This window comes from Seriola dumerili, unplaced genomic scaffold (assembly GCF_002260705.1).
Source record: "Seriola dumerili isolate Sdu_G_001 unplaced genomic scaffold, Sdu_1.0 BDQW01000102.1, whole genome shotgun sequence".
Classification (NCBI taxonomy): Eukaryota; Metazoa; Chordata; class Actinopteri; order Carangiformes; family Carangidae; genus Seriola; species Seriola dumerili.
Window position 1 is genome coordinate 74,742 of NW_019174357.1, and position 26,345 is coordinate 101,086.

Below are 26,345 nucleotides of genomic sequence, written 5' to 3' on the forward strand. Positions count from 1 at the left end.
TTTGGGTAAGCATCACTACAGTTCACAGCAGCTCTCACGCCTCCATAGTGCGTTTCATCCCTGTACAACGCGAGTAATTTACGGGAACATGTAAACTCCTGATAACGTGAAGGGGTCTTGGTACAAACAGCTTCTCACAGAGGCACGGAGGAGGTGGCAGGAGTAGAAGTACCCTAGTAGTGGTAGTGTGCGAGTGCGTGTGTGTGTGTGTGTGTTTGCGTGTATGTGTGCGTTTGTGTATGTGTGTGTGTGTGGTTAGTAAGGTGTGTGGTGGTGTTTGTCGAGGTGGGGATGTGGGGGGGGGGGTGGTGGCATTATTTTTTTTTTTTTGTTCTAGTTTATTGTCTTTATTGTAATTGAATTGTGAATCAACTGGCAAGTCAGTCCCCTTAAACACCGCCCCTTTCAGCTGTCGTCGCGCTCTGTCTCTTTGCAATGCAACGCCCATAGCCAGAGATAGAGAGGAAGGAGTGAGTGAGTGTGTGAGTGAGTAAGAAAGAACGAGGAAAAGAGGGAGTGTGTGTACATGTAGCCGGAGAGGGAGAGAGGGAAAGAAGAGAGAGATAAGTTAGGAGTTAAAGAAACCGAATCGGTTTTTGGTGAGAGGGAAAAGCTAAAAAAAAGGAGAAAGAAATAAAGAAAGAAACATCGGCCAGTTGAATTGACCGGGGCGCCAAAGGAAGAGAAGATTTTCCCATATATTGTGTTTTTGGAGCTGTTAGAATAAAAGAGGGACGCGGCGTTATTAAGTCACACTGATCTGATGATCATGACGGCAGCTGTCGATATGAAACCGACGTTAACAATCATAAAGGCTGAAAAAATGGACGGTGAGTAATACAACTCTTTTGTAAGAGCTTGACAGTTAACACGAGACTAACATTACTCCTAGATGTTCTCCTTGTATCAGAACCGGCTGGTGGGTAGAACACGTTCATGTTAATTCTCGGTAGATAGATGCGCTGAGAGGGACATGACGTCCTGGCATCTCAGTGTGAACACTGGTGCTGGTTGCCTAATATTGGACAACACGCAACACTTGAGAGAGGAAAAATACACGCCTGAGGCTCCACAGTCATGCAGTAGACTCTCCTGTAGATGTGTGTGTGTGTGTGTGTGTGTGTGTGTGTGTGTGTGTGTGTGTGTGTGTGTTTGTTCTTATTATTGAATGAATCAGGCTCTCACTAGTCTGCTTTTAACAGTTCACAATATGATGTGTGTGAAGCAAGGTGCCAGTATGAAAAAGTTATTAGAGTCCAGTTTTTATATTGCTATTCATCACTAGACTTATTGATGCCATGTAGGCAAGATATAATGTCATACAATATAACAAAAAATGATTCATCACAATGTGACAGTTCCTGTATTTTAGTACTCTTTCATGTAGCTGACATCCTCTCAAGCACTGCATGTTTTAAACACATATTGCTCTAATTACAGCTAATTAGTTGTCCAGATCTGCTCTTACATGTATCCTTATGCAAGTTCAGTTTTGTCACATTTTGTTTTGGATGTGTGTTGCTCAAATTGTCTATTGATATATGCTTTGTAGGTTTGTTGTACAAATGATATCCCTCTCTCTTTCATCCTGCTTTGATCTCACTGGGGATCTATCACCATCTCCTCTCTCTATCTCCCATCTAAGCACCCACCTCTGACCCATATACTCAGTGCCATACTGGGAGAGCCAGGGCATTCTGCCCAGCCGGCATGGGGGAAGACAAGCAGTGGTGCTTAATTACCCCCTCCCCACCAACCCCACTGTCTCCCTCTGCCTCCCTCCCTTCTTTCTTCTCCACCTCACCCTCCTCCTTAGTGGTTGAAACTGACTTTCCAGAGGGAAGGAGAGACAGACTGAGGTGATGAATCTGCAGTGCTGAGGCTTGCCTCTGTGACCCTGCTGCCTGGAAGACTTGGCATGCTCCAGGGGTAGTCCAGGGCACAGTCAGGGAAGCCTGTAACTGCTTTGTTTGTGTTGGGTTTTTAAAACTTTGTGTGGTTTCACTTCTCATTTTTACTCAGACACACATTATACATGGTGGCATGTATGGGTGATTTGCATTTTGCTAATCCCCAGTGCTTTTGCAGCTCCAGTGCCATCAAGTCTGTCAGTAAAGCAGCAAACAGCATTGATGCATCATGGAAATTTGATACTAATTGCTAGTGTTGACCCACTAAGGGGCTGTGACTCACCACATTAACCAAACTTCTCCTCACTGTCAATACCTGCACAGCATAGATTCTCACATATGCATCTCACAAACTCGCATAAAAAAAAAAGTGCTGACAGCTGCAGTTAAGTTGCCAAAGCGTAGTGCTATCTTGCAAAACCATTTCGCAATGCTTGCTCCTGCTTACGCTCACTTGGGTGCACTCGGGTCAAGTCGAGGCTGCCAAGGAGCAGTTCACAACTTCACACAAACACATAATTTCTCCACCTCTCACACACACACAAACACACAGGCTGGCTTTTATGTTCACTTCTCGGTATGACCATGCCTTCAAGATAAATTAACTACTCATGTCCACGGCTGTTACTGATCCAAGTAAGACACATGTCCTTCTGCAGTGCATGCATGTAAAGCACCATGACAGGCTGTTTGTTTACAACTTACAGAACAAGATAAGCGCTTTGTACAAAGCCAAAATGCATTTGTTGATTTGTTGGATTGTGAAAGTAGCCGCCCTCCCAGTGGACATGACTCCTCGGCTCTTTGCAAGCACAGAGCTATGGAATTGTGGGAACAATAGGGAAGACACTTTTCTCCAAACACCTGCAGCCACATACTGTACATACATGCATACATGAACACCCCACAAAGCTAATAAGTAGTTTTCAGCCCACCTTACTATATTGTTTGTTTTCCTTTGCGACGGATGTGCAGACAGTGTCAGCTTACCCAAAGCCCACCCCCTCTCTCTCTCTCTCTCTCTCTCTCTCTCTCTCTCTCCAGCAGAGGTAGTTCCCTTCAAAGCGCTCACACACTGTCGGGGTCAGAGTTGCACCCAAACAAGGCTTCTAACGTTCCACCAAGCTTTTAGTCCTCTATTTGTAGCAGTCAGTTCCTGACACAGCACACTTACTTCAATGTAACCCAGATTGTGGTAGGTTGTAATTGAAGGCATCAGGTAGCCATAACAAAAACTGTCAGCTCTACAAAGGTGGGTTTTACTTAACAGTGTAGGTGTTTCTATTGTAAAATTGCAGACATGAAAGCACAAGAGCCTCATCTTTCTTCTTACTTGTGTATCGCTGACTTTGTTATTGAGCGGTAGAGCGTATTCATGTGACATTGTTCTGTGGTTAAGTATAGATTTAATACTCAAGAGAGCTGTCAATCATTTACAGTACAAGTCTGTTTGAGATGGAGTGAGTCGTCCACGTTTTTGCTTTCCTTCTGTGTTCGTCAGGTCAGGGTTCAGTGAGTGACAGGAATGTTTGTGAGCATGCCCTGCTGGGTGGCATGCATGAAGGCATAGAAGGAGCTCAAGGGGGGGGCTCCCTTTTTTTTTTTTTTTTTTTTATCTGATCAAAATGCTGCTGTTTGTTATAACTGGCATGCCTGGTGCCTCTGCCGAGAGCCCTTATAAGGCATCTCCTTCCACGCCCGCCACGTACAGTATGCACACAGGCACACACAGGCCATAGCATACGGATGACTCTTACAAAAGCTTCACTGACTGTCTTTTCCAAAAGGTGCCTCCCGTGTGTTGGTACAGTGTGGAGAGGGGTAGCTCGTGCCAGAACAGAGCGCGTTACATAAGCTTCAGGTTTTTTGTTTTTTTTTTCTTCTTTTTTTTTTTTTTTTTTTGCTCCGCTTTGTTTGTGTCAGCACTCCTTCAGTAGTGCAGTGTAATATATGCCAATGTTTGAGTGTGCGTGGCTGGCTGGCAGCTGTGCAAACACTGTTTGGGTGATCCAGGCTTCTCTTGATGTGGTCTGTCAATGAATCGGGGCAAAACGGAGCAAACAGGTCCGTTTTTCATCTGACGTTCACTGTGTCAAACTGAGGGCGATATGTTTTGCCAGATCAAAACTTGATGAGTCAGTCCAGTGTTCAGTGTATCACACATATGTCATTAGGTAGTGTTTGACCAGGCCATGTCTGCGCCCAGAAGCAACAGATACCAGCTTGTTCAATGCTGGTCGGACTTGTCAACAGACTGGCTGGATGCTAGTGAATTGGATGTCTGTTAGTTTCCACAATGACCTTGTCTTTCTTTCTTTCCCGCGCTGCTCAGTGATGCCACTATGTTACATTAGATGGGTTACCCCCCGCTCCCCACCGTTCAGCCCGCGTTTCATTCATTGCCCCTTCATTCAGCCTGTCATCTGCAGTGTTGCTCATATAAACATGAAACAATTAAACTGCGTGGGTCCTATTTTGACGCCTCCCTGGTGAATACACGCCTTAATCTTTGCTTATAAAGCTTAGTCATACAGTAAGGCGTGTTAGCACTAGATACAGCAGTCTGCTAAATGGCAAGCATATGGTAAGAAAGAAAGGGGGGTGTGGGGGTGTTTGAGGGATGGAGAGAGACAGATCTTCCAAGGTGTGGTTGACGATATGATGGTAGTAAATATTCCTTGTTATGCTAAGAAATAAAAATGATAATAATTAGAGATCAAAATGGTTAGAGTGCCTCTCCCAGCAATCAGTCTTCAACAGCTTCTCGTTTTACTCACATTCCACAAAAAGCTAACAACCAAAACAAAGGAAAATATGTTCCTTGGCTGGGGAAATAAAGCATTAACAAGCATGTTTTGTAACAGACAACTCTTTTCAATTATTCACCCACCCACTCACACAGTTCCTCCTCCTGCATCGCCCCCCCAACCCCCCCCCCCTTTCCCTTTCTTCCTCTGTTTCCATGTCTTTCTGCCGGCCACAAGAGTTTCTCTCACGACACCTTGATGTGGTGTAGAGTGAGTTCCTGGGAAGTGCACTTTGTACCATCCCCAGTCATTCCTTACTTGTAATCCCTGAGTCATGACACTAGACGCCTGCCGCATGCACCGCACGCCACTGACTGTCCGACTGCGCGTCTGCTTGGCTCGCTTACTGGTTTCGGCCACCACAGGCCTCTCCCTTCCCCACATTACCAGTCTGACTGTGAACCCCAACTGGCCTGACTCTGCCCCAAAATGGCTCCACAAACACCCACGTGTTGTCCTCTTGCTCTGTTGCTGTTTCTGTTTTATGGTTCTACATTTAGGCGCTGTGTTTCCTACAGTGGAATGGAAACTGGGCTAGTTTAGCCTGCTTTGAGAAAATCAGTCCCACTGTCCTGAAAAGCAGCAGGTTTGTTTCACCACGGATGTTCAGCTGTCCACAACCAGGCCATGTCACTCATTTCTGTTCAGTTTATGTTCCAGATTTTCTTCCCTTGTTTTCTCTTTTGTCTGCCTTTTTCGCTGCACACCACCTGTTTTTGGAGTCAGTGTGCAGTGTGTGTGCTGCTTTTGTAATCAGGTGAACAAGTGGGGCAACAGCTCCAGACTTTATGTGTATCAGACCGACAGCATCAGTTGTATTGATTGCTTGGCCTTCCCAAGAACAGAAGGATAAAGAAGGGCGGGTTTGTGTGGGTGGGGGGGCTCTGTTGTGTAGGTGCGACTCTGTGGCAGTCAGGCGGGAGGCACATGTGCTCTGGCAGCCCTGGAGGAGGTCGAGGAATACTGCTGTTGGAGTTGTGGCTATGAAAGTAAAAGCAGCTGGATTCCGCAGCTTTGTCTGCCTAGTCTGACCTCCCTAGTGTCACTGTTTTCAACATATTAAAATGAGTTGCCTTTTATCGATTACATCAGCTGTTAGGCCCACATGTCCAGAGCACGAGGAGAACTTGATTTTGATAGAAATGCAATTGTGTTCTTGGAACATTATCTGACAGAGAAGGTCTGCTTTCTGCCTCAAACATTGGGTTTTGTTGTATAGTTACAAGGTTACTGAGTCATTGAGCAGGAATTTTACAAGATATGGTCATTGCTTTCATCATGACCAGTCACACTGTCGAGTGAAGCAGCACGATACCCTCTGAAGTCCAGTCATTCTTTGATGAAATGAGTCACAGCCTGTCTGTGCTTGCATATCTGTGTGTGTCTAAGCGAGAGAGAGAGAGAGAGAGAGAGAGAGAGACATACAGGGAGATAGTGAAGACAAGGAGTGCGTGAGTTTACACAACTGCAATGATATGCACACGTTTTAGAAAATTACTTCCATCTTTTATTGCAAAACACTGAGTGGTAACTTTCCAGTTATCAAATTGTGGTTTGTAATCAGCACAGTCAGCCAAACCTGAGGTGTTTCACGTCATCATGAAAAATAACATATCTTAAGGAAGAGAGATACTGCCAGATGTTTGATGTTTTATGCTCCTATTAGCGATAGAGCCTAAAAACACTGAGCTTAAAATAGATGGGTAATTCATCATCCCGGGCTGAAACCATTTTGCCACTTAGACCACAAGTCATTTTTGGTCACATTAGAGGAAAACAAGAAAGCTGTGAGAAGCACATTAGCGATTGTAAAACAGAGGTGGAATGCGAGGCATGCAACATGAAAACACTGTGGTCTGGGGGGAATTTATTTATCAAGTATCCATCTGTCGCCCATAGCTCGCCTTCAAACAAGCAGCAAACTCTTATATATGTATGATGCGTAATTAGACCCAGCCATTACAAGACATTGATGCATACAAAAGGATGGTCGATGAATGAGTGGCTATGCGCTGCCCCACATAATTCACACTTCATATCAGGAGCACTGGTTGTGGAATGTATCAGTTTGGACAAAAAATGAGGCAGTCACCATGTTTTGTGGAAAAAATGCAACACCGAGAATAAACTGTTTGTCAGATGTGTCGTGTGTTTGGTTTAACAACTAAACAGTTCCCCCAGAGCATCCCCTGTCTGTTTACAACAGAGGATGGAGCCTGGGAGGGCAGCTAGCCCTGGACAGGGCTGGGCTAGCACCACCTGCACTCACACACACACAAGTACAGTGCTCGCCTGTCAGCTCACTTCTCCTCGCCAATATTGAACACTGACGGATAAAAAAACGACAGTCAAATCCTTTTGGACTAAGAAGTGCTTTCATTATAAATATTTAACATATATGGAGGTCATGGAAAACCTTAAAGTTCAGTGAGATTTGTCAGATATCTTCTGTTTGTGTAGCGCTGTAGTGCATACTGGGGTTTAGCTTTTTCCCCGATGTTATTTATCTGCCTTCTCAAAGTAATAGAGAACTTGAAGGTTGTGCAATTGGCTGTTGTGAGAAGTACATTACTGTTGCTCAACCTTTCAATACTTGATGCATACCTAAAACCCAGGCTGTTTCACACTGTTAAGGATAACAGAGCAACAAAAGTTGTAGGCAGTTAAATAAGCAACAAGGAGCCAAATCCCGCCTCCCCCCCCTGTTTTTCTGGAAAGAAAAGAATTTCCATCAAGCTTTTAGCAAAAAATATGTTTAGCGTCTGTTGGCGATGGTGTGGATCATTTCAAACTCAGAGGTAATGTCGTATCAAGCGCTGAGACTTTGGCATAAACAGTAGAGTTAATGCACTTTCACATCATAAGCTAATATGATTTCAGGGATAGAGGGAGTGGAAGAAAAAAAGACAGAGCAAGGCAGCTATGGGGTATTAGTCTCACTTATTGTCTGCTCCAGTAGCCGGTGTGTCTGTGGCGGTGATCGTCCCAGACAACTCTAGTTTCATGGCCAAAGACAGATGTCAGCAGTTGTGGCCTTGTCCCGTACAGCTGCTTTACACCACCACAGGTTTGTGCTTGAAGAGGGCAGCCAGAAGCCAGTGGTGAAGGCCTAAGAATAAAACTAGTGTTTCAGCACTGCTGTCAGTGATGGTGGGATGCTCCTGGTTACTGAGTTGGATCTCTTTAGGTTAACACGGTCCGTATTGGAGCAGGCTTGGGTCTAGCTCTGGTCTGGCCCGTTCACATTGGCTTGAACCAGGCCTACACATCTATTCCTGGTCCTTGGCATTGAGATGGAAATCTAAACAGCGGAGCAGCTGGCTGAACAAGCAGCCCTCTCAAAACCAGACTGCCACCCCGTCCTCCTCCTCTCGCTCCACTGCAGCCCTCAGCCACCACTTTATCACCCCGTGGCGTTCAATGGGCCCCCTTCATGATGGTTGGGTTTATGACCCCGCGTTCTCAGACCAAGGGTCCAGATACAGATCTCCATCAAAGGCTCTCTCAGATACCACTGTCACCCCTGGTCTGCTGTGGGTAGACTGGTCTGACTTAAAGAGCTGATTATAAGCCCTTGGCAAGTCGCCAAGACCTCCCCTCTTTTTTTTTTTTTTTTTTTTTTTTTTTTTTTCCTGCACCTCGTCGTGACCTTGCTGATATGTACCTGTGTGCATGTTAGGGATACTCTGGAAGAGTATGAGACCTCAGTGGCAGATCTGAAATGTTTGACCCTCACCTGAACCCACAGCTCACCTCACTTCCCACAGGAAGTGGCAACTTAGCCACAGGAAATGGACTCATTCACATATTTACAAAAAAGCCCACCATACACTCTGCTGCAGAGGGACATAGAGAAGGAGACATGAACCGCCCCACGCTCTGATACTGATATAAATAAATGACTATTTGACCCAAAGTGTTTCAGTCATCTTTGAATAGCCTTTCAGATGTCAGCCTCTTTCTTTTTTTTTTTTTTTTTTTTTTTTTTTCACCAACACACACCCACCCATTAGATAAACTCTATAGGGTTATTTATAGCTCAATCACATGATAGAAAGCATATTGTCCCTTATTTGTTGGGTCTGGTTGCCTGCTCTGCTTGTATCATTGCATCATTCTGAGTGGAGGCAGCAGTCCAGGCTTTATGAATGAACCGAGTCTCCGCCAGAGGCTGGGAGATGGCACCGATCCCACTGTGATGTCACTCCAGAGACAAGGAGAAGAGAGGGAGCTTTATGAGACCTCCCATTCATTCTTCTGTCTCTTTCTCTCTCGCTCGCTCTCTCTGTGCCCACCCTGCTTCTCTTGTCCTGGATGCGGCTCCATATTACAAGGCTGCGTGAATCCCCCCCCTCCCCCCACCCCACCGCCACCCCCACCCCCCACTTCTCCCACGCCCACCCCACCCCAGCCTACATAGTCACCCCTCACCCACCCGAGATGCTCCCTTGTTATCTTCCCCCGGCCCTGTCCTGCCCTGCCTAGCCCTGCCTGTTCCAGTCCCATAGACTTTGGCCCCAGCCGCAAAAATTCCCAATTTCACGCCCACGCTCTGGCGCACAGGCGAAGAAGACTGCTAATTTAGTTCATGTGTGTGTATGTGCGTTTATATGTGTGTGTCACTTTAACAGCTTAAGGTTCCAAATAGAAACCTCCGTCTAAGGTTGGGTTGGAGGGCTTGGTCGTAAGGGCTGGACAGTGAAGGTGCACAGTCTGCCAGTGAGAATCCCAGGGAGCCATATCGCTGTCGCACTCAGCTGACTGTCCATTAATCATATCATGGCAAGAGGGGAGTGGCTAATCAATACCTTTTACTGTACATTTACATCCAGACTAAACATCAGTCTCACTTCATCAGTGATTCTTAAAATAGATAGACTGATTCCCTCTGCAACGTTAGAAGAAATTGGTTTCATTTCAGACTTTTCGCTGTTTTTACTCAGAGTCTTGTTGGTGAAAAAGTGAACGACGAGATGCTGCTTGTGATTTACACTCACTCCCACATTTCGTGAGCTAAGTGGATGGGACTAATGTGGAAAGTGATGACTTGTGGATGCTCTGACTCTCAGTACGTACTGACCATTCTGTATCTAATGGGACTCGCAGGCATTGAAATCCTATCAGGACTTCACCATTTACTAGAGATTGTCTAGATCCAAGCTCGCCTCTCTCACTAATGGATGCACACTGTACATTATCTCTGCCGCAGATAACTTTCATATGGATCATTCACCATGGAGACTACTCTATTATCATTGCGCTTTTAAGACTAGTGTTTGCCTTTCAGCATCGCTGTGACCTCTGCTTCATGTTTTTAAGATTGAATTTAATAAACATACAACAAAGCAATGTATGTACATATAACATACTATAGGAAAAAGATGAAATGTTTTGTTGAAAGTGCAGTTGTTGTGGCATTTATTGTGCTTTGAAATGCTATAGGACAGTAAACAAAAATCCCACTTCAAAATCAACATAAACAGGGGAATAAGTCATTCAAAATAAAAGCAAAAAAAAAAAAAAAATCCGATAAATTGCAGTTCACATTTTAATTTGCTCTATAATCATGGTTCACATATTTCTCTCTTTCAGAGTGCCTAATGGTAGTTCTCATGCAAGATGGTGTTGAGTGTCTTTGATGGAGGATTTAGTGCTAAAGTGGGTTCAAGTCTGTGTGGGCAAGTACAGGCTGGGGCTGGGTTGATAAAAGCAATGGGGTGGGAGGTAGGGGGGGAGGGAGGGGCGTAAATGGTTGGAAAGTGCAGACAAACTCCACTCGATCCAGCTTAAATAAACTGCCACATTTCGCCTTTGCCTTGACATCAAAGCGCAGACTGTCTGAGCCCCCAGTCCCATTGCAGTTTGCAGCCGTTTGCAACATGCACGTTTTTGCACTACCAACACTACTTAAAAGAAAAATGAGCTCAGTGGAGGCCTAGGCAACCTTGCTGTCGGGGCACCTTTTGCATGAAGACAACTCACTCAGGTCTTATTTTCACTGTGAAACGCTTCATTTTCATGTGTGAGCTGCGTCTCACAACAGTTTAACTGAGGTCTTATGTGAGACTGTAAAACCGCGTTTATGCTCAGCTCTTCATCCTTGTTTTTACTTCTGACTAGAATGAATAACTTTCTGCTTGTTCACCAGTCTAACAGAGAGCAATATATTATTACAGACCTAATTGAATCACATGAAGAAGCAAAGAGCTCTTGTCTCTCCCCTGTCTCGGGTCTGTTGCGAGGTTTCTTTCTTTAGAGAGAAAATAGAGGGAAAAAAAGAGCTAAAGACAGAAAAAAGAAAGTGGGAGACCTAATTTTACAAACAGCCAGACAGACATTGGTTACATGGGCAAAGGAGGGACAGCTGCTGTGCATTCCAGACGAGGTCGAGACGTCAGCGAGTGGTGAAAACAAGAATGAACTGTATGTTGCCCCAGTGTACTGCTGGCAGATAAAACCGCCAGCCAGCGGAGATGCCAGAACATCTGGGTTCGACGAATGGCGGTGCTGTCAGAGGAGTGACACAACTTTTCCTCATCACTAGTTTGGCTTCAAGCCAAGCCGTTTGAGATGTGGTTTTTAATGATTTTAATCGATGTGCAGTTGAGGCAAATAAGAAGGATGAGCTAAGAAGAAAGACGCGAAAGTCGAAGGCCTGAATAGTTTTTATCGGCCTATTCCAGCGTTAGTGGCCCGAGGGTCTTTCCCCTTCTCCCCTCATCATCTCCTCAGTTTTGCCCCCTTATCCCACACTTCTGCAGCCTGGTAAATCTAATTAGATGAGTGTGAGTCATCAGGCACTGTTTAAAGCCATCAAAGGGATCTCTGTTCCCCACTGGGTGCCCACTGGCTGTGAGCAGAGAACAGAAAGCGTAGTGTGTGACTGAGACCCTCGAGACAGCCCACCCCCATCTTCCCCAAGCCACCCGCCAGCAGTCACAGTGACATCATCACCTCATCCCTCGACCCTTGACCTCCCAGAATGTTTGACCCCATGCTTGGCCCGGTGACAGTAGGCCTACTGTGTAGGGGGCAGCATTGTAGGAGGGCTAGCAGGGGTCATGGTGTCACCAATGGGCACCAGGCGCTGCTGTCCCACCCAGGATGTGCGTGTAGGAGAGAAATTAGTGCTTGTAGTATTTGTAAATAAACAGAACAAAAGACAGTCGGAAAGCCACTTGCATTTCAACTGTTCCAAATCACCATGCTCTAAATTCTGTTTATAAACTGCACTGATTTCCACTATCTGCTATTCAGTCTCCTGACACATGCACATGTGTGTCGCCTGCAGAAGCCGTGCACATGCAGTGTTTCCTCAGTTTTTTTTAAAGCGGCCAGATCTGATGGTGTGACAGCTCTTGTTTAAATAAATTGGATCTGATATGGCGACAGTGTCTGTCTAGACGGGAGGTAATTGTTGAACCATGTTGTTGATCACGGTCAGATGCAACTGTGTTGACTTTGTTTGTGTGTGTGTGGGTGCATGTGTGTGTCTGTGTAAATAGCTAAGAAAACCACATTCACAAGTCTCTCTTTTCCCAACCCCCCCTCCCTCTCTCTGTCTCGATTCAATTTTCCATTCAGTAAGCTTCACTGGTATGAAGTACTATACAGGATATATTATTTTAGCTGTTGTCAATAATGATTAAAGCATTTAGTAATCGTTATCATGTTAGTAATCGCAATGCTAAATGAAATAGATCTAGATATTACTCAAAATAACATCATAATCAATGTTGTTTGTTTTGTGATTGGCAGATCCGGAGTGCGGCGATGTCCCCCTGTTAACTCCAGGAAGTAAAGAGATGATGTCGCAGGCTCTGAAGGCCACCTTCAGTGGCTTCACAAAAGAACAGCAGCGGCTGGGTATTCCCAAAGGTAGGACTGTAAGCTGCTTGTACTCTCATTAGTCCATATTAACATTTGCATCGGGGAAATGAAATCTTATCAGTAAAGCATGAGCCCCTCCAAAACCCCCTGAACACATCACATGTCAAGGATGCACATTCATTAGATCCTCTCACGTCATCGCCTGCTTTAGATCATTCAGTGAGGGTGTCTCTTAGAAAGATTCACTGAAAGGCAGGAGAAACCCAGTTATTCCAAAAATGGCATTACATTAAAATACGTTTCAGTCCAGGCAGACTGACTGACATTCCAACTTTCAGAGAATCCAGACACAGAGACAGACAGTAAAATAATGAGTTAGCTTCCTAAATTCAGGCTGAGTGCCGAGCCTCTTCATGCTGTTTGGAAACAGCAGGGCTTTCAGTGTCTTGTCTATGTAATGGTGCTATATCTGCAAACTATGCTTTTGGCTTGTCATTACCACTGCTATTTACATCCACTGCTGCCTCCCTGTTTGCTGCTGATTGATTTGCTATTGGTAGATATATTTACCACAGAGGCAGTGTGAAAGTTTGCAGCATAACCAGAGGCCTGAGTTTTCACGTGATGAAAACAGAAATAAATATGGTTTGTGATGTGCTGTAGTTCATAGTGCTAGAACCAGAAAAAGTCAAAATTTCATCCATATGTCATATCAGTCATAGGCCAAGGTCAATGTTTGAATACATGTATAGATACATATGCACTTCAGAGAGTAGAGCTATAATGTACCTATAATACTTGACGTTACTTTAACCAAAAAAAAAGGTATTACAGTGACATGACAAAATAACAATTGCAAATTCTGATCCCTCAGATCCCAGACAGTGGACAGAAAACCATGTGGCTGAGTGGCTAACGTGGACAGTGAACGAGTTTAGTCTGAAGAACGTTGAATTCAACAAATTCTGCATGAACGGAGCCAGCCTGTGTGCGATGGGGAAGGAACGCTTCTTGGACTTAGCACCTGACTTTGTTGGTGACATCCTTTGGGAACATTTAGAAATGCTTCAAAAAGGTGAGGTCATATTCATCTTAAGACTGATTTTCTGATTGTTTTTTGGCATTTTTTTGTGGCATTATAAGACAGTTTCAAGACAGTGGCTAGACGCTAAAAGACTTGTTATCTCACATACGCTAAGTGAGAAAAACTCACTCATACATAAGAGGGTCATATGCTGTTGGCATTTGCCGTACAAGAGCCGAACAGGAAGACACAGTTTAGCGCAGGTCATTAATTTTTGATAATGCTGGATGCAGTTACACGATACATGAAATCAATGACGAGGTCACTGACGCTCTCTATCTATTTTTCATGAAGAGGATACAAAGCATTATCCCATCAATGGACTGACCTCCAACTTCCAGGAATCCCGTTATACCTCAGACTACTTTGTCAGTAAGTACTCATTACACTCATTATATTGTTAATCAGTTGGTGTAATAGCATGAGATACATGCCAGGAATATGAATGCAAATGGAAAAAAAAAGAGGTTTATTGTTGTGAATAAAAGAGGATCGGGGTTTGGTGTAGTGTAAAAATGGATATTGATCCCAGCAGTAGGTGTATATTGACCATATATCACAGGAAATAACATGGCATCACTTAAAGTTTTGCTGAGGTTACATCTTAGCAATAAACTTGCCTACAATGTGCAACATTCCACTCATGCACTCAAGGCTGTGTTTTGTTATGGACGATTCATACGCGAAGCATTTGGGCAGCAGCTCAGCACAGGAGGGATAACGACTCCACTCTCTTAAGATTGATCTTTTCCTTCACTGTTTTACCCCACTGCTTTCTATCTATACTCGTTTTCCTTCGTGTCTCCAGGCTACGGTGTTGAGCATGCTCAGTGTGTCCCTCCTTCTGAATACTCAGAGCCCGGCTTCATCACAGAGTCCTACCAGACGCTTCATCCCATCAGCTCAGAGGAATTGCTGACGCTCAAGTATGAGAGTGAATACCCTGCTGTCATCCTACGGGACACGCCCCTCAACCCGCTGCAGGGGGACTACTTCTCTGTCAAGCAAGAGGTGGTATCCCCTGACAACATGTGTGTGGGACGCCTCAGCAGAGGTGAGGGCTCTTAAAGAAAAGAATATAGCTTTAGCCTGGAGAAGCGTTGCAGTGAAGAATATGCTGCATGTATGTTGCACTCAACACTTTGCTTGGATTGATTGCTTGATAAACGTGTCCACATGTGTATGCGTGTGTTTATGTGAGTACATGTGAATGTTAAGTGTTTCTGTGGGTGTATGCGTGCGTGTTTTGTGCTGAAGCTACCAGAATCTTGTCATGCCACATCAGTGTGTGTGTATTAGAGGAGAAGAAAAGCAGGCCCTCAAGTTGGTTTGTGGTTCAAGCAAACCCGCCTCATACACTCTAGACTGGGCTGGGGAAAAAAAGAAAACTATTGTTTTTGTCAGTGTGATACACGAACCAAAGCCACAACGTGTTCTCTTCTTGCCGCTTGTCCTTTATGTAAAACAGTTCAAGTGGTGTAACCTTCAAGTTTTTTTTTTCTCTTCTTGTTTCTGTTGGCCTCTTTTCCTTGACTCAACTTTAAGGTTCTGGGTAAGGAGATAGAGGTGTCATCCTCAGTTAGCAAGCGTGGGGTTTTCTCATGAAACTGTTTGCTTTTCTGAATGCACGGGCTTGTTTTCTCTCCCAGTGAAAGTTTACAGAGGAATTAGCAGCATGGTTTACATTTATAGTCACAAAGCTAGGATTTTCTTCTCACAAATCCCCAGCTGTAAAAATGAATAGCATGTGCCAAGTGCACTATACAAGGCCCCTTATGGTGCTTTAAGCATTTGCCTGCAACATATGAGGTTGAGTCCTCATGCATTACACATACCAAGCTCTTGAGCGTTGCGTTGTGCTCTCCCAACGTGGGAAAGTATTTTTTTGCAACACAACTGATATCCACATGTGGCTTCAATTTCAGGAGTTGGAAGATTTCGGCATCAATCGAGGCGCTGCATTATCTGTCATTTGTTAATGACTCACCATTGAAAGGCTCCTCTTATCTTTCCCAAGGCCAAAAATAGCAAGGCAATTTGTGTGATTGTCTTCCATTTAAAATCAAACTCGAATGGTGGTTGTGCACGTGAAATGAGGTGTGAAATGGAGAGAGATGTGGCACTGTACTGAAAACTATAGCTTAGCGAGCAGGAATATAATTTACTCCTGAGGTATTGTTTATGTCACTTCCATACACATAGCTCCTTTGTCAAAGGCGACGTAATGTGTGACAGTTTACGTTCACCAAAATACACATAAATCTTTAGAAGAAAAGAATGTCATGCACATTACAAATTCAGGCTTCAGTGTTTTTTAAGAATACAATATGCTATAAAATGTACAGTTTGCTGCTTTTGCAAGAACTTTTATTTAAAAATTGAACCCTCTTTCCATTTCATCTCAGGTAAGCTCGGCGGCCAGGACTCCTTTGAGAGCATTGAGAGCTTTGAGAGCTGTGACCGATTGACCCAGTCGTGGAGCAGCCAGTCTTCATTCAGCAGCCTGCAGCGAGTACCTTCGTATGACAGCTTCGACTCGGAAGACTACCCCACCGCCCTGCACGGCCACAAGCCCAAGGGCACCTTCAAAGACTATGTGAGGGAGCGCTCAGACCTCAGCAAGGATAAACCCGTCATCCCAGCAGCGGCTCTGGCAGGATACACAGGTAAGATGTGTAGAGGTCAGAGTTTATACATTAGAATTTTTTGTATAAAGCCCTACCCCGACAAGTGCTGCAGCATTTTATAAACTCTTTTCACAGCAGACATTTTTAAACTGTCATGGCAGGAAAATCACAGGGTAACCAACAACGTTAATCCTAATTTACACAAACTTTACAAAATGTAGAACTGCATTATTTATTTATTTACAATAGTTATACATATAATAATAGTGGGGTTTATGATCCCGGTAGTGTCTGCATGCCATCAAAAGACTTTTAAGATATCATGTCTTGCTTCAAAAGATTCCATTTGTTGACATTCACTCTTGTGCATGACGAAAAAAAAAGAATGTTATAGCCTTGAACTGTGCCTAGACTAGATCATTCGTCTCTATAAACATAAAGACACAAAAGCTCAATTAAAAGGTCAACTTGTCTTTTTCTCTGAATGTATTGCAGAAATCTCAGCAGCGAATATCTCAAAATCAGGGTAAATTAAACCCCAAACTATTATGTGCACGACTTTTCTTTATTTTTTTGGGGGGGGGTGAAACATTCTCACATGGTGCAGAATTCCCTCCACCAGTTCTATGAGAGGCAACATTCAGATGTAACACACTTGTTGATGCTCTGCAAAAGCCCCAGATGTGGGGGTGCCTTAATGCACTGCTTTAAGACAAAAAAAAAACATCTTTTACCAAGGCAGCACAAGTCATGCACATTACAGGAAACAAAACATATTTCGCTCGCACCTTCTTCTCCTTCTTCTTATCCTCTCTATCTCTCTCAGTCTTTTGTTCTGTCTTCACTTATCATCTACCTCCTTGTTATCTGCAGCCCACATCTCAACCTCTTTTTCTTTTTTTTTTTCTGGGTCGTCCTAGCAACGCTGGTGTAACATAAAAATCATGTCTGCCCCTGCACATAACACCAAGAAAAAATTATCTCTTCATCTCATGGCGCATCTTCATACTCGTACACGCTCAAAGAACCGGTGTATGTAAAGTATGTTCTCCAACTTCTTTTAGATGTGGAGATATTTGCAGGCTCCTCTAAAGCAAATGCACTATTTTAGCATCTGACATGGTTTTTGGTTTGAAAATGTGCATGAAAAAACTCCTACTGTTACCACTTTTAACAGTTTCGCAGGATGTGCATTTTAACAGTCTGTTTCTAAGATTATATGAACCTAGGAAACTGATATAAATAACTTAAAGGCTTTAATACGTGTTAAATATTACATTAACATATGAAGAGCAAACTTTCCAAATCATGTGTTGCATCAGAAAATAGATATGAAATCTTTGTGGACACTGGTAAATGATTTTAGTTCAAGTTGAATCTTTATGACACAAGTAGCTGTTTAAAAATTGGAGTGTAAAGCGTGTTGAACGGTTCCACTGAAAACACTGAGTCGCTTCTTAACACCGAAGTGTTTGGGGACTTTTTCAGCCGTGTTTAAATTATAGTCACAAGGCTATGAGGTTGCCAGCATTGGAAAAAGGGGAACTCCGAGCAAATCTCCAACGTCACCAACAATGCATACATCAGATCTCAATAGACTGTCCCAAAGTTGGTATGCGCAAGTTAATTGGTCATCTCTATGGTTATTAGTTCAAAAGCCGCTTATAGAACAATGAGTCATTCATTTGCGATGATGTCGGAAAGATGTCGTAATGTACATATAATCAAATAATGAGTAAGACACAGTCTGAAAGCACTTCACATAACGAATAAACTAAAAATGAATGCATAAGAATAAATATAATGCATAAGCTGATATAGTTAGATGTAAATAGGACTCTTGGCCTGACAAACATTCTGCATTTACTGCAGAGATTCTAATACCTGAGATTTTAAACAAGCTATGACCAAATCTTTATGATTTTATTTGCTTTGACAGAAATCTGTGCTCTATCAAAACGTAAACCAAAGCATGTGGAGATATCTTCCTCCAGCACCTTTTCAAATGCACATCACAACACTCCACAGACTCCATTTGCCACTTTAATTGTGACGTCTGACACATATCAGTTATTGAGAGACAGAGAGAGCACAGATGACACCAAAGAGCTCATATGTGAAAGCATTGCGAGTGTCTCCAGCCTAATGCACACTGAGGATGTGAGAATGTGCTTCCTCTGTGCCTTTATACAATGTGGAAAAGGGAAAGATGAAGAAGAAAAAAAAATCATGCTAAATCACCCCAATTTCCCTGAAAGGAAAAATGTCGAGCAGCCTGCTCTGGTCATAGCTGTTATTAGGAGCAGTGTAAGGAGAGTGTAGTCCTTGACAGATGGAAGCATTTTTTGAGTGTACATGTGTGTGCGTGCCCATGTGCATATGTGTGGGTGGATGAAGAATTTGGGGAAGAAAGGGAGAGCAAGAGAGAGAGAGAAACCTCAACCAAAAAAAAAAAGAAAAAAAAGAAATCAAACCTCAAAATAAAGAAACAGGCTTTTGTAAAAATCTCAAATTGATGTTTGTGACAGCTTGACAGCTTGCTCTGCTTGGCTTCCTGTCTCAGTCACGGGGTGACAGGTGACACTTGTAGCGAGGACAGGGAGCCTGATAAGGCTACAGAGAGATAAGTGAGGCTCTACTTGTCATCTCCGTGGTTTCCTGTGACAATTCGCCATTTACACCTCTGTATACACTAACATCAGGCTGCCTCACAACATTGTAAACCGTCTGTATCGTGCTACTTTGCTGTCTCTCTCCTCTTTGTCTCTGTCTCTCAAGTCCAAACACACACAGAGGGGATTTCATTTGCATTACCACTAGATTCAGTCAAGTGGTTAAAAAAGGATTTATTGTTAAAGTTACTTATCAAGTTAAAGCACCACATTGGTCACACATTCTCTAATATGCTAATCATGATTGGAACACCTTTGAGTTGAACTTGGGTTGAAATAATTCATAGATGAATCCTGTTTTCCTGTTTATAGCTGCATATGATCAAGACTCATTTCGCATGCCATGGGTCAAATACTTAACGCTGCTGTGAATGCAAGCCCCCACCCTAACCACCCCTTTTGCCACACTGTATGCTATTTCAATGAGGCCCATTGTACATGGAGACTTGAAACATATTTTTGGAAACTTTTTTTTTTTTGTCAGAGGGTCGCCAACATTCTGGCGTGAGAGCACAGGGGGCTGGTAAACGGGCACTGTATTACCCTTATGAGGGCTCGCTGTTACAGTAGCAGACTTTTGGAATGCGAGTCAGAACTTCAGTCTGAAAGAGACTCACTGTTGCGGAGCCACTTATTTTCCAAAGTTGGGGTGGCTGTTGTCATGCACCTTCTCGAATCCTATCAGAAGCAAAGAGGGCTCTGAGACGCCATTTCGAGTGTTCAACCCACGCGTCTGTGTCCCTGAAAGCTTTTGTTTGTGTTGTATGAGGGTATATTTGGGTTTTTGAGGCGTTCTAGAAAAGCTAACTTTTGCCTAGCCTCATTTTGCTGAGGCGGTGTGCTGCATAGGCAGGTGTGATTTCAACATGCGAGCCTCAAAAGTGGGTGGGTTAGTGTATATGCTGAAAAACCACAAGATCAAAGTGTACTTCTGTGAATCTAGTTCAGAGACAGAACCAGCCCCTTTTTTAGGTTGATCTTTGTTCTGCTTTCCCCCCTTTTTTTCCATGAGATGTAATAACACTGAAGTTTGGTTTTACAAGGTTATTATATTACTCTTCATTCATGAAAAAGACATTCCATTGTAACATTTCAGATGACTTAGCAACTGCACTCTTTCTCACACACAGACACACACACACACACACACACACACACACACACACACACAGTCTGTATTCAAGTCTCGGAGATGTGTTGCCGAAGGCAGCCTCTCTTATTTTAAACTAGTGATTTCATCAGTGTGGAACGCAGACTCTAGATTCACATAGTGCACAGGGCAACTGGCAGACAAGGGAATACATGATGAATGGGACTGTTGTATTTAGGAGGACATTTGGTTCCATTGCTGTACTTCAGTCTGACCCAGATTAGAAGGTTTACTTTGCCCCTCTTCAGACACAAGTGAATAATTGGCATGAATATTTAACACTTTCATACTGTAGAGATCTTTGCCTCCTTTTTACCTTCTTTGCTCTTACTTTGCTTTTCAAGTATTGTCAGTCTCTTTTCTGTTTTATCCTTGCTTCATTTAGCATTAATATACCATCAGATAGATGCAATGTACTGTATCTTTAAATATAATCCAGTGCTTTGGGACACTGGAAAATAGAACATGAGTGCTCCCTGAATCTGGATCTTGATATCTTTTCCCTGAGCTCACACTTTGCTACTTAAACCCCCAGAGCAACCAACAACAATGTGTCCTCTCAGTGTAAACAGCTCGTCTTTAAATGCACACCTCCCTCTCTCCCACATCTGTTGTGCAGGCAGCGGCCCCATCCAGCTGTGGCAGTTTCTTCTGGAGCTGCTGACCGACAAGTCTTGCCAGTCCTTCATCAGCTGGACAGGCGACGGCTGGGAGTTCAAGCTCTCCGACCCAGATGAGGTGAGAGGTCGCGACACTGCTGGTCACCGGCACACGTGCTGGGAGGTCCTCAGTAGTTAAGCAGATGAACAAGATATCTTCTTACGTTGTCAGGGTGTTTGCGTTGCCTTGTTTGGCTACATTCATAGTTAAACTGTGCAGGTGTCACGTCAGTGGTGATTCATTTCAAAATGACTTAGTCATACTGAAACACCAAAGTACTGGCCTTGGATGTACATGTGGATAATGACATTTACTGATGATTACAAGATTTTATTTTATTTTTTTATGTGACTTGAACTGAACTGAACTGAACTGAACTTTTATTGAATGATTTTCTAACTGTTAATGACACATCTTGACCCCGCTTTGTTCCCTGTATTGTTTCAGGTTGCCCGGAGGTGGGGCAAGAGGAAAAACAAGCCCAAAATGAACTATGAGAAGCTGAGCCGTGGCCTGCGCTACTACTACGACAAGAATATCATCCACAAGACATCGGGGAAACGCTACGTCTACCGCTTTGTCTGTGACTTAAAAAGCCTGCTGGGGTACACTCCCGAGGAGCTGCACGCAATGTTGGACGTAAAGCCTGATACGGACGAGTGAAAGTGAAGCTGAAACAGGAAGTGAGGACAAACGTTAAGGAGCCACATGGACTGGGGCTCATAAAGTGGTCTTAACTGTTTGATAGCATCGGTAAACCATTTTTTCTTGGGGACCAAAATGTTTTTAACGGCTAACTGTGGTCTTTGTCAACTTCGAGCTCCTGTCTCTCAGACCATGTTTTCAAAAGAAGGCACAACCCAAAAGCCTGTATTCATACTCTGTTGCAGTTGAGATGTGTGTGCGCGCATGTGTGTGTGAGCGTGCGTATGTGTGATATATACCGGTATTATTTAGCAGCTCAAGGCAGATGGAGCGCTATCGGGTAGAGTTCGGGTTCCATTCTGCCTAAGTAGCACAGTGGGGAGACGAGCACAGCGGGGCAGAAAGTTCCCGCTAAGAAAAATGGTTGCCAAAATGTAAAAAAAAAAAAAAAAATGAACTGAGGAAGGTTTAATGTCATTTTTTAGATATTACGTTCACTGTTTCTCTTTGGCAAGGAGAGAGTTTTCAGCTTGGACCAAAAAGTGTTGTTTATAATTTGTTGTTTAAGAAGCAGATGCTTGTGCCAGTATTGTATTATTAATGTTGAGAACACCCAATGTAAACCTACCTAGCAGGCATATATTGGAAAGATTATTTTTTCTTACGTTGTAAATGAAGGTATCACAGTGGAACCAAATATTAGATACCATCAGAAGTTTAACTGTTCCCTTCTCCAGGAGCCTTTAACTGAAAATGTGCTGATTCGTTATCAGACAACACTATAGACACTGGCCCTGTGCTCTTATAGGGTGTGAGGACCTGGTGATGATGATTACTCATACCAGGAGCCGTCTGATTGACAAGACAACTGAAAGTAGCCGTTGCGTTTGAAACTGACGCTTTCACCTTTACGTACATGTTTGCCACCTTGTTCGAGACACATATTGTGACTGAAACTTATGCATTTTTGCATATACCACCAGTATTAGCAAACTGTAGACAATCTATGTGGGGAAAATCAGGAGTCTTTGGTAAGAAGCGTTGTTCAATGTGCAGATTAGATGCATAGTTTGTCGGTTCACTGTCCATGTTAGCGTTGCTTTAGAAGTGTTTGAATAGTCTATGTGTCTGTCTGTACAATAAAATCACAGATGGAGTTGTTGAGGGAGTGATTTTACAAAATCCTAAGAATGTCAGATTACTGTTTCTTTCGTTATGCAGTACATTTTGGCCATAAGGAAGTGGCTGCAGAATAGTGTGAAGGTACAGTGTAGGTAAAAGGGACAGGCAATAGAAAAATGTTGACTAGGGAGAATTAGAGGCGGGATAAATGAAGATGAAGGTGACTGAAAGAAATGTGTGGATCCCACAGATGATGATCACTTGTGAGGAAGAGGACTGACAGAGACGATGCAAGTTGGCACTGCTTGGGGGTTTGCATTATGTGGGCTGTGCACTGTGCCACTGCCATCAAGGTCGAATGCAGCTTTCCGTGGAAACCCGAATGCAAATAAGAGACGTGTAGGACTAGTGACAAACATTTGTATTTCATTTTTAGCTTTGTGTGCTACTTATCTATGAACAAAATAACGTTCAGTTCATAGTGAGTAACTCATGTATGATTCCACCCGTATTTGTGTAGTTTGCTCAAAAATACATGCTTAGACATTCACTGGTTACATTTGAGCAAATTGGCAGCAGTTTCCTCCCAACAGTGGGAACAGTGGCTGTACACTGGCCTTATGGGAAATGCCAAAGTCAAAAATCATCTTAGAATATAATGTTATTGTTTACAGTGGCTGAATGTTACCCATATGGATGAAAATAGCTTTTGAGATGTCTATTTGTACAGATTGTATTTCATAATGCTTTATTGAGACCCAGATTACACAAATAAGCAAGAGACAAAGCAGGAATAATAACCAAAACCCATGTGAGGTCTTTGGCCACAGTGCTTCATGTATCGTCCATAGTGTTGGAAGACAGGGACCAGAAATCTCTCACGTTTTTTGGAAAGTGTTGACTTTTCTTTTATCTTTTGTTAACATGTTGGAAAGCACACAGCTTTAGGACAAAGAGAAACGCCTTCGCTGACCTGGGTTTCCCACTGAGTGCAGGAACGAGATGCTGTATATGTTCATAATGTTTAATTGGTAACAAACTTGTCCACCATTGTCAAGCACTGACTCGCAAACCTTCACCCAACCGACACAAAGAAAATCAACAAATGAATTAGTAATAAGCTTCACTGTACCTTCATTCTGTTCTGCATGTTGGTGTCAAGGTTTCAAAACACTGTTTTCTGTTTTGTTCAGGTTTTTTTTTTTTTTACTGATGTCAGTGTTTTATGTTAAAGAGAGCTTTAAATATATTTCTAATGATTGCTGATGCCCCAACACAAGGTCATAATGTTTGTATGGTTGACTTCATGAGATCAGTGTGCTCAAAGAAAACCTTCTGTTACTTAAAACATTCATATTTTGAAAAATTATTTTGTCAGGAAACATACTGTTACATACTGTTGTTAACTGTCACAGATTACTGCAGGTCTTATGTATTAATGAACCTTAGTCAGGCAAGTGTATACACACCAATAGATTGTGGCATATGCATATCTCAGAATGGATTCAGAAGGAAAAACATTTTTCTTTTGTTTTTGATGTTGTTTTTTTGTATATTTTATAGTGTCTCCGTATTTTTTTTATGAGATCATTTTTATTGTATTTAGTTCACAAACATTTGAATATTTTTCAATAATTTATATTTTATAAAAGACAAGAGATGCAGACAGCTGGTGCTTTCATGGGAATTTAAAGGTAGCGCAGGACAAAAAAATGTAGCGATTTTATTTTATTTTTTATTTTTTTTTGTTTTTTGTTTGTTTGTTTGTTTTTTTAATCCTTTTTTATATAGAAAATAGACCTGTCTGCTAGAGAAAAAAGGCTGATGCTGGCCCATCAATGATTTCTGCTGGAAAGGTTTTATAAACTGTAGCTTCTATTTCTAAAATGTACTTAATGTACTTCAAAATGTTATAAAATATATGTGAACAAAGATTTCATAATTGTGTGTGGTGTTACTGTTTTGACTCATGAACATACACTATTATTAAACAACATTTATTACTACTATATACTATATTATAACTATAGCATGATATACTAATATTACTAATAATAACTATACCATTATACTAGACTAGTTACTATTGACTACTAGACCTAACTATATTGAAACATATAGCTAGGTCAAACACAAACTTTATACCTATGATGCAAGACTTCCTGTGGTCTGAGATGGGATTTTGAGTCATCAGACTCAAGGTTACTTAAACATATTCTGTATGACGTGGCTCAACATGAAGAGTCAGAGACATTCACAGAGCAGGTGCTCTAATACAAATACAAATACAGGAAATTATTGGTAGAATTTTGTTTTTCATTGGATAGATAAATTGTCCATTGTTCAAATCAACACACTGGTGCTTCAAATGGGGCCTGGGTTGCCTTTGAAATACACACGGGCCATGGTGTGTCCCAGTTTTGATGAGTGTAGCCCATGTGCACTGATGAGGTGACGTCAAAACAGAACCAGCACACTGGGGCCCATTCATGTGCTTGTAACCCCGGGCTCATATAAATTCCACTGCAGATAGAAAACATACAGGGCCATGGCCTGCTGCCCTAAACTGCACAGCTGTTTGGTCCTGCTGCTGCAAGTCTAGCAGTACAGCCAATACACAGGTCCAACAGTTCAAGCTGTTTTTCAGTTTAAGAAAATGTCAGTCTGAATGTAGAAACAAAAGAGAAAGCACATGAAAACATCTCAAATCAGTGGTTCTCAAGCTTTTTCTGCCATGTCCCTCTTCAGAAGCCAAAATAAAGTTCACACACCTCCCACCCCACCCCCCAGTTTTTATTAGTTATTAACAACAATAGGGGAAGCAACTGATAAAAATGGATCCCTGTTGAACTTCAGTGAAATAAAGATCAGCACGAGAGCATCAGTAAACTCTTGTTTATTTTTCTTACATAAATCATTATAATTCAACTTCAAGTTCCATTAGGCCTACATATTTTTCCACTAGACATCCACACCCCCCCCTGCAGTGGCTCTACCCCCCCAGCTTGAGAACCACTGTCTTAAACGTAGACCCAATTATAGAAATGTTTATTTACTTTAGCACAGATTTACATGAACCATGAAAGTGATGTAAAAATGACAGTGATGCTAATCACATAAGACACACACACTGCAAAAATCACAGAATATAGACACGACTGATTTCACATATTTCACATGTAACCCCAAAGCAAACATGATAGAGCTGTCTTCTGTCAAAATCAAACCCATATTCCTCTGCTGGACCTGTTGGTGGTGTTCTTGGCAGAGGGCAGGTTGAGGTTACCCAGGTGGTTCTTCTCCTGTTCCACCTCCCTCGCTCTGACTGAGCTGATGATCCAGACCAGACGTGATGGCTCGGCACGTTTTTAAACACTTGCCCATGCAGTGCATGTTCCAACAGACCTGGAACAAAATCCAAACCATTATGATACCACTCATACCTGTTTATTCTGCATCCAAAATCAGACACAAAGCTGGCTCACACAGAAACACTTTGCCCAATTTTCCCCCTCTTTGTGCCTCATTCAAAAAAAAAAAAAAAAAAACTTCCACAGATTTAATGCTCTGCTTAAAAGTGAAATACAGCTGAGAGAGACGTAAAGAGAAGAGGAAGCCTGTGCAGAAAGTGAGAACTGTCACACCTGGCAGTCGCTGAAAGATGTTTGATGATTTCTGCCTCTCCTGACAAAAAGTATCACCTCCTGTCGTCAGCAGCTTACAGCTCTCTTGACACTGGAGTGCAGCTCGTTTGTCAGATTTCAAACCTAAATATTTATGTAAAGGGTCTTACCAAGCTACATCTGTCTCCTGCATGTAGTCTTAACATGACTGAGAA

General features: G+C 42.8%; 1 protein-coding gene across 2 annotated transcripts; it reads left to right on the plus strand.

Moving 5' to 3' along the window:
• The first annotated feature begins 475 nt into the window (after positions 1–475).
• Positions 476–21,838, plus strand: LOC111222546 (protein c-ets-1-B). Of its 2 annotated transcripts, none has more exons than XM_022746317.1 (8): positions 476–830; positions 12,476–12,595; positions 13,422–13,622; positions 13,926–14,003; positions 14,440–14,685; positions 16,037–16,297; positions 20,700–20,818; positions 21,188–21,838. In XM_022746317.1, the coding sequence occupies exons 1-8, from the start codon at positions 764–766 to the stop codon at positions 21,401–21,403; spliced, it is 1,308 nt and encodes a 435-aa protein (XP_022602038.1). In that variant the 5' UTR covers positions 476–763; the 3' UTR covers positions 21,404–21,838. The 2 variants fall into 2 exon arrangements, with proteins under 2 accessions (XP_022602038.1, XP_022602039.1); XM_022746318.1 differs by having other exon boundaries at positions 14,488–14,685.
• The last annotated feature ends 4,507 nt before the right edge of the window (positions 21,839–26,345 follow it).